Source organism: Dipodomys merriami, unplaced genomic scaffold, assembly GCF_024711535.1.
Source record: "Dipodomys merriami isolate MVZ:Mamm:240054 unplaced genomic scaffold, mDipMer1.0.p SCAF_89, whole genome shotgun sequence".
In the NCBI taxonomy this organism is placed as follows: domain Eukaryota; kingdom Metazoa; phylum Chordata; class Mammalia; order Rodentia; family Heteromyidae; genus Dipodomys; species Dipodomys merriami.
In genome coordinates, this window is record NW_027206501.1 from 1230154 (window position 1) to 1242554 (window position 12401).

A 12401-nucleotide genomic window follows, 5' to 3' on the forward strand; every position below is an offset into this window, starting at 1 on the left:
CCCTTTCCCCACAGTTGTGGGGCTTGACTTTAGGGCCTAGACACTGTCTCTTAAGCTTTTTTGTTCAAGTCTAGTGCTCTACCTCTTTGAACCACAGCATTGTGGTAGTTAGTTGGAGATAAGAATCTCATGAACTTAGCTGTTCTGGCTGCCTTCAAACCTTAATCCTCAGATCTCAGCCTCCTGAGTAACTAGTATTATAGGCATCAGCACCCAGCACCCAGCTAGACTGTCTTCTTAGCTTATTAACCATGTTCTTTGCTATGCAGAAACATTTGATACAGTCCATTTGTCAATTCTGTTTCTGATTTGCTGAGTCCCTGAAACTACTCCGAAAGTTCTTGCCTATACCAAGAAATTCTAATATTTCTCTTATTTCTTCCTGTAGTAGTTTCATTGAGGTCTTTGACCTATTTTTAATTCATATTAGTACAAGTTGATAAATAGGGATCCGATTTTAGTTTTTGCACATGGATATACAGTTATCCTAGAACCTTTTATTGAAGACTCTGTCTTTCTTCCAAACTATATTTTTTGCTCAGATATTAGATGGCTGGAGGTTTGTGGTTTTATTTCTGGATATTTTGTTTCATTGGTCTTCAGGCCTATTGTTGTGCCAGTACCAACTAGTTTTTGTTACTATAGCTCTGTAGTAATTTTGAAGTCTGGAATTGTGATACCTGCAGCATTACTTTTTCTGCCCCTCGCCAGGATTGCTTTTTGCAATTCTGGCCATTTGGATTGCTTTCTCTTACTCAGTGAAGAGTAATTTGTATTTTGATGGGCATTGCATTCAAATATGGGATTATTCACTATAACTAAGTTATGACATCTGTGGATGAATGAATCAAGAACATATAATCTCTTTCTTTTTTGGGGGGGTCCAGTTGTGGGGCCTGAGCTCTGGGCCTGGGCACTGTCCCTCAGCTCATCAGCTCAAGGCTAGCGCTCTACCACTTGATCCACAGCGCCACTTCTGGTTTTTTTCTTTTTGCTTTTGTGGTGCTGAGGAATCGAACCCAGGGCCTCAGGCATGCAAGGCAAGCGCTCTACCACTGAGCCACCTTCCCAGCCCCCATATAATCTCTTTTTATATAAAGATTTAATAGATATCTATTATAGATATAATGTGACTTAATAGGGATCTGTATTATCTATATACCATAGATTTTTATTCATCCCATCAGAAAGAATGATATTACGTTATTTACAAGGAAATGATGGACCTGGAAAAATTATGTTATGTGAAGTAGGTCAGGCCCAGAGAGACAAAGGACACGTGTTTTCTCTCATATACGAAAGTTCTAATTTATAAATATATATGTATATATATAAACATACAGGTTTATATGCATGTGTACACAAATGTATTAATTAAAGTGTAGTATATGCATGGGAGAATTCCAGTGGTGTACTTCGTTTGAGCAACTAACTTGCAGTTTAACAAAATGAATACCAGGAAGCTTGTACTTGAAATGTTGAGCAAGTAAGGTCAGGGGATGAGGGATGATGAATGAAGAGAGGAAAGGTGGGAGAATGCCCTCATAAACTTCAATGTATGTATGTAAAGATGAAACTAGGAAAATTGAGGGGATGGGTAGGGTTAGGAATTGGGGAGCATAGTGAAAGGGATGGCGTTGAGATGCATTGAATTCATAAACTAACATGCTTATATCTGAGTTGACTGTAAAGTATCAACAGGGTAGTTAGGTGATTTTCAAAGTATTGATTTACTATTATTACACTTAACAGTCAATACTTATAATTACAAGATAAAAGCATTTCCATTTTTAAATCTTCAAAAGTTAGATTATCTTATTCATTGCAGCACACGGCAAAGTTGATGTTCTGCAAAATAAAAGATACAAATTAATAGAAAATATTTAAAGAAAATTACTTTTTTATTGAGGAAATCAGACATTTTGTTCTGAAGGAAATAATCTTTTTGAAGACTTTTTTAATTTTAAAAAGATTTTTTTCAGGAAGAAAGAGCGTATTACACATGGGTTTGTTACCCAAAGTGTTTAATTATTTATGCTGTAGTGATTTGTTTTTACTTATTCTCTGAATATGAACATTGATACTGTGTATTTTAAATGAGAAGGGAGAACCATTTGCTATGCTCTACAAAGTACACTTTGGAGTGGCCTTGATTTAGGTTTTCAAGGTAAACAAAGTACTTCTGCTTCCCTCATAAATAGAAATTGTTGGTGTAGCTATTGTAATTAGTGACAATCAGAAAATAGTTCATCTCTGGATAATTATAGGGAATGTTTGATTTTTGAAATGCTAAATTTATACAATGTAGCAAAGAATGGAAATTTATCACGAGTACTATCTCTTACCTCAGTGGGTAAGATCATTCACAATTACCTTCTTAAATAAATAAATAAAACCTCTCGTTAGCCTTTATAATAGGGCAGTAATGCAGCTCTAGCAGTGAACAAATACAATGTGCTGGAAATAGCACTTTTTTTGAAATAGGCTTTTCTGCTCAATTTATGCTTGAACTTAAATGTATAACATAATGAAATAAAATTGTTTTCAAAATTTAAAAAATAGTTTGTATCTTTGTGCTGGAGAATTGTACTTTTTTGAGAGGTTTTTGAACTCACATAATGACAGTATAAAAGATAAAATTTTGCTTATCTTCTGAATTTATTACTTTTAGATGCTATTATTCATCCTAAGGACAGGAAAAGAAATGCTTTCACCCTGCCATTTTTACACAGATGTTTAAAATGAATTATAAATTAGAATTAATTTTCAGTTTGGGGGAAAATCATTCAAGAAAATTCATAAATGAATTTTTTATGAGTATTTAGCTCTAGGAGATTAAGTATTCTGACTAGAATCTTAGGATGATGGCTTATATAGTTCGGTGTTTGGTATTTCTGTCCTTGAGCATCCCAAAATAAAGATGTTAATTTCTTATGTTTACATTTATGAGTAGTGAGTGTCATCAGAGTTCAACCTGAACTTTTCCCACTTCTTAGTAATGTAAGAAGATAGAAATTGTGTTAGTAAGGAGACTTTGAAGAGAAATCTCAAATTTTAACTTTGCCACACATCAGTGAGTTCAAATGACTACCTCAGCAATATTTATGGTTGGAGGGATACGCCATAGATTTTATGGTATTCAACCCTGTCATATATCAAACTTAAATACAATTTAACTGAATTAGTGAAATCCTTCTAGAATAGCCAGCTCTACTTGGAGTAGTAAGGTAATGTCATAGCCATATGACATAGCCATTATTATTCACTCATAATCTGACCCATTGTAGGAGCACAGGCCACCTGTCTTCAGAGAAGTGGTTTTTAACCACTTCAGTAGTAAATAACAATTACATTATGGTCCAGATTTATGCTTACATGTGAGTACAAATGTGCAAATACTACATGCCTACCTTTATGTTCTCTTTCTTTTCCCTTCCTTTCTTTCCCTCCCTTCCTTTCCTTCCTCCCCTTCCTTCCTTCCCTCCCTCCCTCCCCTTCCCCACCCTCGCCTGCCCCCAGTCTTTGGGCCTGGGCACAGTCCCAAGCCTCTTTGTGCTCAAGGCTAGCATTCTACCAGTTGAGCCACAGCACCACATGCAACATTTTCTGAGTAGTTTATAGGAGATCACAGTCTCACAGACTTTTCTGCCCAGTCTGGCTTTGAACTACGATCCTGGGATCTCAGCCTCCTGAGTATCAGCTAGGGTTATAGGCCTGAGACATCGGTGCCCAGCTCTTTTCTTTTTTTAACATGCAAAATTTTCTAGTTAGAGTCTATAAAGTGGATGCTCAAACCAGCTACTGGGTGTGTACTTTTGATAAACTAGGCTATTATCTTCTTGTTAAAGTTTCTCTTTGCCCTAACACTGCTATATTTAGGTTCTTTATACAGTTTCATTTGAAAATGGCTGGGAAGAATCTGCTTAAACTATATATAATTGATATCCAAGGAAAAGGAAGAAATTCTCTTAGGACACAAGTAGATGTGTTGGGTATCTGAGAAGGATTTTTATAGTTCTGATTCTGGGAGTGAGAGTCTAGTTATTGGAGATTATTTACATTATTTGATTTTTGTTTTTCCTCCCCTTTTTAAGCAATGATGGATAGTTTTATACTGAGCAGTATTTAAAGAGGTAATGATAATTTGGTGGTAAAAGAATCATTTTAATTGGAATTGTTTTGAAATGTTATTTTAGCCTGAAATGACTAAGGAGGAATTCAGTTAGGTTTGGATTATATTTGATACTTCTTCTGAAGATTCAATATTTTACCAAAGTAAGAATTCTAAATTTGGGTAACAGGAAAAATGAAAGTTTTAGTTAGTCTGTTCCTACTTAGCTGAGCCTCATTTAATTGATAGAGTGAATAAGATTGTGTTTATTTACAATTTTAAAGTTTCCTAAAGTACCTATTAAGCATAAAACATGCTCAAGCAGTATGGTAGGTAGTGGTATGACCAATGAAAACCTTGGTACTGGAATATTTTAAATTTATAGGTGTTTCCATCTGATCCCTAGATTCACTAGTTTGTTTGAATGTTTATGGTAATGTAGACTATCCAATGAAATGAGTGGAGGAAAGAAGGAAGGTTAGGAGAAAGTTCTACCAATATAACCAGTAGAAAAGAGTTGCTTACTTTGTTATCATTCTATTTGTATGTCCCCCTTCTAATCCTTGTAAACATTTCCATAATTTAAAAACATACATACATATACATTTTTTGTGTCTATGTGTATGTATTCAGAATCGTATGTACATATGTGCATTCAGGACCATATATGTATATATCTATCTATATATATATATGTATTTGTATATTGGGGTAGCATACACATATGGGAGAAAACGTGACCTTTGTCCTTCTGAACTTTTAAACCTCCAGTATTGGTTAAAACTCAAAACTTGCTTGGGGAAAAGAATTCAAAATAATTTCAGGAACTGAAGCTACAGCAGTATTCCATGGTACAGCAGTATTTTGCATGTCTGAGGCTCTGTCTGCAGACATATGTTGAGTAGAAAATTATCTGAGGGAGACAGTAACTAGAAAACAAGTGAAGCAGATAGAAGTTAGAAGATGTATAACATAGAAGTTAGATATCTGTATAAGTAGTAATAAAAAGTGAACCTATAACAAGTATATATAATATAAATTCTTTAAATACTGATGGTAGAAAATGATCTTGTAGGAATAGTTTGCAATAAGTAAATAAATGAATGTTTTATTTTCCTAGAGAGATAGGCTTTCAAATTGAGAGCTAAAGGTCTTTTCATCATGTCCTATGCAACATTGTTTTTGTATGTGTGAGGAAAAGACTTTTGAATGTGTATCTAATTTCAGCTTCTGAGAAATAGTCAAATATTACATTAAAACAATAATTAAGAGCTGTAGTTTATACCTGTAATCCTAACAACTGAGAAAGCTGAAATCTGAGGAGTATGTTTCAAAGAGCAGCTTGAGCAGGAAAAGTCCATAACTCTGTATCTTCAATTAACCACCACAGAGCTGGAAGTGTTCAAGTGGTAGAGCACTATTCTTAAGCAAAAAAAAAAAAAGCTCAGGGACAGTGCTCAATCCCTGAATCAAGGCACATGTGTGTGTATACACCTACACACACACACACACACACACACACACACACACACACACACACACACACACACACACACACACACACACACACACACACACACACACAGAGAAAAATAATTAGCTATGAAGAATCAGGAGTTGTAAAACAATTCATTGGGCTTTTTTTGGTGCAGTTGCATCTCATGCACTGATAATGTGGATGATGGGACTCAAAGGCCAACCCCAGCCTTGGCTAATAGAAGTATATTAGTAGTAGCAAGGAAGTAATATGAAATTCATTTCTTCAAAATAATTCACACAAAGAGTATAATGGCTATGAACAATTATACTAGGGGTTAAGATTGTATATTTACTATTTTGAGTTCTAAAATGTGTAAGATTGCCATTCTGTGTTCAAAGACCATTGTTTACTTATTCTTTATTTTTAAAAATTGCTCTGTGCTTCATTATACTGTTTCACATAATTCCTTATATTAACTATCCAAGTGGCTTTAAAGATTTGTTTGATTTTATTTAAGAAAAATTAACAAATTTTATTATTTATTTTAAAGCTACAAAAGAAAGAAGATCAACAACTGGAGACTAGAAAAAGCACCAGCCCTAAGAAGGCTGCAGAGCCCACTGTTGATCTTTTAGGACTTGGTAAGTAATAATAAATGAAAACCATCATTGGTTACAAAACAAAACCTTTTCTTGAAGAGTGACTATTGTGGCTTTAGCTTAAAAGATGACTTTAAACTAAAAGATGCATATTAAGTACATTTTAATATAGTATGGTTATTTTGCAGATTTATCACAAAACAGAAACCTTTAATAAGAAAGCCAGTGTCTGTCAGTACTTTCTTCACTGAAATACAAGAAACGGGGTCCTTGGGGGGAAATATCCAAGTTATTTTCAAAGGGCTTGGTGGATGTAACAGTTCAAAATAAATAGTGGGTTCTTTTTTCCATTCCCACTCAGTTTTTCAAAATAATTGTAGGTGTAAATTTAAATTTACTTTGTTCATTTAAACTGTATTTGATAGACAGATCACATAGTGGCTAATTCACATCTTATTCTTCATCATAGTAAAAAGTGCTCATTTTAATTTAATGTCCTGTTTCTTCTCATGACTAGCAGATACATGTTTTTTCCATGGTAAGTAAACAGGCTTTTATTTAAGAAGTGCATGTACTGTGTCTGTCTTCGAAAACTGTAAGCTCCTTTTTTAAATTTAGAGTATGACTACATTTTTAATGCTTTAGTACGATGAAAAGGTTAGAATATTCAGTCACACAAAGCCTTTTGAAGGATTTACACATAGATAATTCATTCAAAATAGAAAGCAAACATCTAAGAACTCACCTTAGAGCTGGATGTCAGTGGCTCACGCCTATAATCCTAGTTACTCAGGAGGCTAAGATCTAAGGATTACAGTTCAAAGCCAGCCCAGGCAAGAAAGTCTCCAATAAACCAGTAGAAAACCAGAAGTGGCGCTGTGGCTCAAGCTACTGCTCACCTTGAGCTGAAGAGCACAGGGACAGCGCCCAAACCCAGAGTTCAAGCCCCACGCCTGACCAAAAAAAAAGAAAAGAAAGAAAAAGAAAAAAAAAAAGAACTCACCTCAGCCATTTCAGCAAAAGCAAAAACTGGAGACAAGATTCTTTAGCCAATATCTTATCTGCTCCTTTTAATATTTTACTTTTTCTTCCTTGTAAAAGAATTGGCTTGTAATAGTTATTTTTAGTAATATCTGAGTCTTGGAGTTATAATGAACATTTTAACATTTATAAATTTTAGAAATATTGAGAACCAAAAGAAGATAATGAAAGTCAGTTGATTGAAGGATAAATTTGAACATGATACACTGCTTTTCAAAAAAAACTGGTCTTCCTATTGAGTAAATTGGTTTTGTGTTAAAAATTACATTTGAATGTTTTATTCATTTCTTAGTAAGTTTTCATGCCATTAAAGATGTAATCCCTGGAGGTAAAATTCTTCTGGTGGTTAAAAATAGTATATTAGAAATACAAAAAACAACTCTAATTTTGAAAATAAGGCTTCAATCCAGGAGCTCTGAATATAATTATGTTGAATTCTGTCCTCAGAACTTTGGTATTTTATTTTCTTTGCTATGAAAGAAAAAAGAAAAAGTGTTACTACTGAAGTGAGGAAATATATTTTTCTTTTTCTTTACTACAGCATTTCTTTGCCATTCTGAATGTCTGTTTCATTATTTATAACTTTTATATTTTATTCTTATATGTAATTTAAATTTAAAAATTTATTTTATATATTATATATAAATGTAAATAAAATATATACATATATAAATATATCATTTATTTTATATGGTATATATACATTTATAATTTTAAAATGTAAGATCTAGATGATAATGTGGTTAATATTAAGTATGTATCCTGGCACCATTGTAGGAACTAGAGAGATAGTTCTAAAAGAAAGACAGTAATAATCTTTGCCTTCTGGGAACTTCCTTTCTGTTTGATGAGATAATAGTTAAGTAAAATGTTATTAGGGCGAGTGACAGTTAAAAGGAGAGTAGTTGTAATTTTATTAAGGTAGATAGTGATACCACATGTAGGTATCATTGGAGCAAATCTGATAAAGGTATACATATCTAGATTTGCAGGCAAGAGCATGCCAGGAAGTGAGAATAACAAATGTAAAAGGTCTCCAGTGGCAGCCTGCTTGTGCAGCAACAACAGAATAGTTAATTGTAATGTTCTGGGCAAATAATGACAGGTAGAGAAGTGAGGAATCAAGATGATTTTGAACAAATTTTAGCTTTTAATTTGAATGACTTGGAAAAACATAAAATAGTTGTCTGAAATGTTTCTGACTGATAAAGCAGAATGGAGATTGAGAAATCATTGGACTCAGCAATTGGAGACATAGCGAAGATAAAATAAACTTTTTCATATTTAAGAAATTACCTTGAATTCTTGGCTGAGAATAAATAAGAGTATAGAAAGGCAAGGCTAGAAACAAAAAGAGTTTTTGACGAAGGGAATCTGGTGGTTCACTCCTGTAAGCCTAGCTACTCAGGAGCCTGAGATCTGAGGATCAACGTTCAAAGCCAGCCCAGGCAGAAAAGTTCATGAGACTCTTATTTTCAGTAACCAGAAAGAGCTATAAGTGGAGGTGTGACTCATGTGGTAAATCAAAAACCTTGAGTATAAAAGCTAAGAGTGCATGGTCCTGTGTTCAGGCCCAAATACTGGTACAAAAAAATAAAAACAAAAAAATAAACTATTGCAATAATATAGATGAGAGATGACAATGGCTTAGTAATTGGAGGTTATAAGCCATATTAATTAGATTTTGAGTATATGTTGGAGATATACCTATTGGATAAATCAAGTAGGATTTGCTAACCAATTACCTGTGTAAAATGAGAGAACAAAAGGAGAATTAAAGAGGAAAGGGCAATAAGTGTGTTAGCTTTCAGCAAAATCAGTAAGATAGGATTGCTGTTTACTTTGATACTGGTCTTGGAGCTTTGAATTCAGTGCCTGGGCGCTGTCCCTGAGCATATTTTGCACAAGGCTACTGCTCTTTCAGTTGAGTCACAGCTACACTTTTGGCTTTTGTTGTTGTAATTTATTGAAGATAAGAGTCTCACAGACTTTGCTGCCTGGGCTGGCTTTGAACTGCTGTCCTCAAATCTGAGCCTCCAGAGTATGATTATAGGCATGAGCTACTGGCACCCAGGTAAACTGAGGTCTTAATTATGCAGTTACGTGGATTATAAATTTAGGAGAAGTCCACTTGAGGAAGTCATCAGCCTGTGAATGTTGCTTGAAGTTCTCAACTAAGAGAATGAACATAGGCTAACCAGAGGAGATTCAAGCTATACCCTAAAGTACTCTAGAAAAGTGACCACAAAGGAGTTAGTGGTAAAGTAGGAGTATTTGATGATACTTACTATGTAAGAAGTTAGGTTAAAATTTCTGTATAAGTTAGAGTGTTCTAGCTTATGCTATGGTAACAAACATATTTAAAATATAGCATTACATGCTATGTTCATCACAAATTAGGTATTGCTCTGCCATATGTCATCTACACTTCAGAACCCATGTTGACAGAGCAGCCTCTGTTTAGAACAAGAATTGGCAAACTTTCTATAGATAAATAAAAAGAACATATTTTAGGCTTTATGGGCATACAGAGTCTCCAATAACTACTTGGCCATAGACAGTATACAATGAATGAGCATACTGTGTTCTATTAAGACCTCATTAAACAACAAAAACAAAAAAAACCCCAGAAAGTTACAACTATATGTAATCCTACCCTGGAACCACAACATTCTTCTCTAAGCAAAGAAAAAGAGAGCTAAATAGGGGAACACCTGCTAAATAGGGGAACACCTACCCATAATTTTGAAATCCTAAGTTCTATACATCTACACGGCACCAGGTTGGCTCCTGCCCTAAAACACCATCCTATTATTGTATTGGAGTGGCTCTTGTCACCAAATGGGTAGAACTAACCATAAAAACACAAGAAACATGTCCAATCAACTAGCCCCAACTCTAACTCCACATAAATAAGCTATAGAGCAGTCCCAGAATGACCTAGAGAATAATGCTCAAGATACTTTAAAAGCATGGCTGGTAAATCTGAGTGAAAAATTGATCACCCTGCATAAGGCTATAACTGAACTTGATGAGCCAACCAGAAACTAATAGACAAGTTCATGGCCTCCACAAATAAAAAGATACTTCATGGCCTCCACAAATAAAAAGATAAAGGAACTCCCAACAGAAGGAGAAAGAGTCCAATGAAAAGATAGAAACCCAGATAAAGGAGTGGAAAAACAAATCCGAAAACCAACTCCATGTTAAGGCAATCTATTCAAGACTTAAAACCTCAATAAGAGCTGGACACCATTAAGAAAGACCAACAAGCTGGGTGTCAGTGGCTCACGCCTGTAATCCTAGCTACTCAGGAAGCTGAGATCTGAGGATCATGGTTCAAAGCCAGCCCAGGTGGGAAACTCCATGAGATTCTTATCTCCAATAAACCACTCAGAAAACCAGAAGTGGCACTGTGGCTCAAGTGGTAGAGCACTCGCCTTGAGCTGAAGAGCTGAGGGACAGCGCCCAGGCCCAGAGTTCAAGCGTCACAACCAACCAAAAAAAAAAAAAGACCAGCAAGAAGGAAGGGAGATAAATAGCAAAGTAAAAAGTCTTGAAAGCAGAATAGAGGAAGCAGAAGACAGAATCTCTGAGGCAGAAGGTAGTTTAGACTCCATAGAGAAAGAACACACAGATATTCATAACAAAACCAAGAAGCATGACAGATCACTGCAGGAGCTACAAGATGTAATCAGAAAGCCTAATATGAGACTAATAGATGTAGAGGAGGGCCTGGAAAGGGAAGCCAACACATTAGGAAATATATTCAGCAGAATCCTAGCAAAGAACTTCCCAAATATGCAAAAGCTCAGACCCATCCAGATACAAGAAGCTTTTAGGACCCCAAATAGACCAGGCCAGAATAGGACATCCCATCACCACATACAGTCTGTACAGGATGGATTGAAACTAAGGAAAGAATTCTTAAAGCTGCCAGGGAAAACAGAACAATCACCTATACAGGTAAGCCTATCAGAAAAACCTCAGACTTCTCAGCAGAGACCATGAAAGCAAGGATACCATGCCTAAAGACAAATAACTACCAACCAAGAATAATTTATACCCAACTAAGCTCTCATTCATAGCGGAAGGACAAATAAAAACCTTCCACAGCAAGGAAAAACTGAAACAATATATCGCTACCAAACCAGCTTTGCCAAAAATCCTCAAAGACATTCTACATATAGAAAACCAAAAAGAACAGGGTATTGACAGTGAAATGGCCCACAAACATCATGAACAGCCAAGGCACAGCTCCTCCCCCCCCCAAAAAAAAAAGGATAAAAAGGCAGGAACAAACACCTCAGTCCTAACTCTAATATTAATGGACTTAACTCTCCAAATAAGAGACGTAGATTGTCTAGTTGGATTGAAAAGCAAGATCTTTCTATCTGCTGTCTTCAAGAGAGATATATTACCCACAAAAACAAATATATTCTGAAGGTGAAAGGCTGGGATAAAATCTACCAAGCAAATGGCCCCCATAAACAGGCAGGAGTTGCAATCTTAGTATCAGATAAAATAGACTTCAAATTAAATTAAATGGGAAGAGATAAAGAAGATCATTACATAGTGATTAAGGGATCTCTCCTTCAGGAGGATATTACAGTTCTAAATATCTACTCACCAAATAATGGAGCACCCACATTTCCCTCAAATCACAGATAGATCCAAAGACAATAATTATGGGGACAAGGGAAAATGTGGTCCTAAACACCAAAGCAGGAAATCTTTACCCACTATTTACTTATACTTTAATGATCTCTCAAGGGAATAGAGATTAAGTCCATCAAATAACTGTAATGCAACATTAATTATGTGTGCAAAAGTTAATTTTATAAAGGTAGTGTTACATCTAGACATGGCATATATTGTAAATTTTACTTATACATTGTGTAACTGAAAGCATGATAAAAAGGTAATAATTCTGATCAGGGCAAGACATTTTGAAGAAGGAAGGCTCAGTACTAGATGGGAACTAAAAGAAAATTTAACCTCTTCAAAAATACTGGTCACTATTTCCCTTTTCATCCCAACAAAATTAGGATTACCTAACTTTTGCTTTTGGCCACTGTAACCACTGTAGCCAAGACATCTATGTTTAGAAAGTATTTCAGATTGTCATGTAATGAAGCATTTGCTTTATGCCAGTCAGGGACAGAAAAAG

General features: G+C 35.1%; 1 protein-coding gene across 5 annotated transcripts in view; it reads left to right on the plus strand.

Moving 5' to 3' along the window:
• The window catches only part of Smap1 (small ArfGAP 1), a 133874-nt gene that overhangs the window by 105398 nt on the left and 16075 nt on the right, over positions 1-12401 (plus strand). For all 5 annotated transcript variants that reach the window (XM_070012179.1, XM_070012180.1, XM_070012182.1 and 2 more), the window contains one exon: positions 6142-6232. In XM_070012179.1, coding sequence (XP_069868280.1) covers positions 6142-6232 — 91 coding nt within the window. The remainder of the gene's footprint in view (positions 1-6141; positions 6233-12401) is intronic.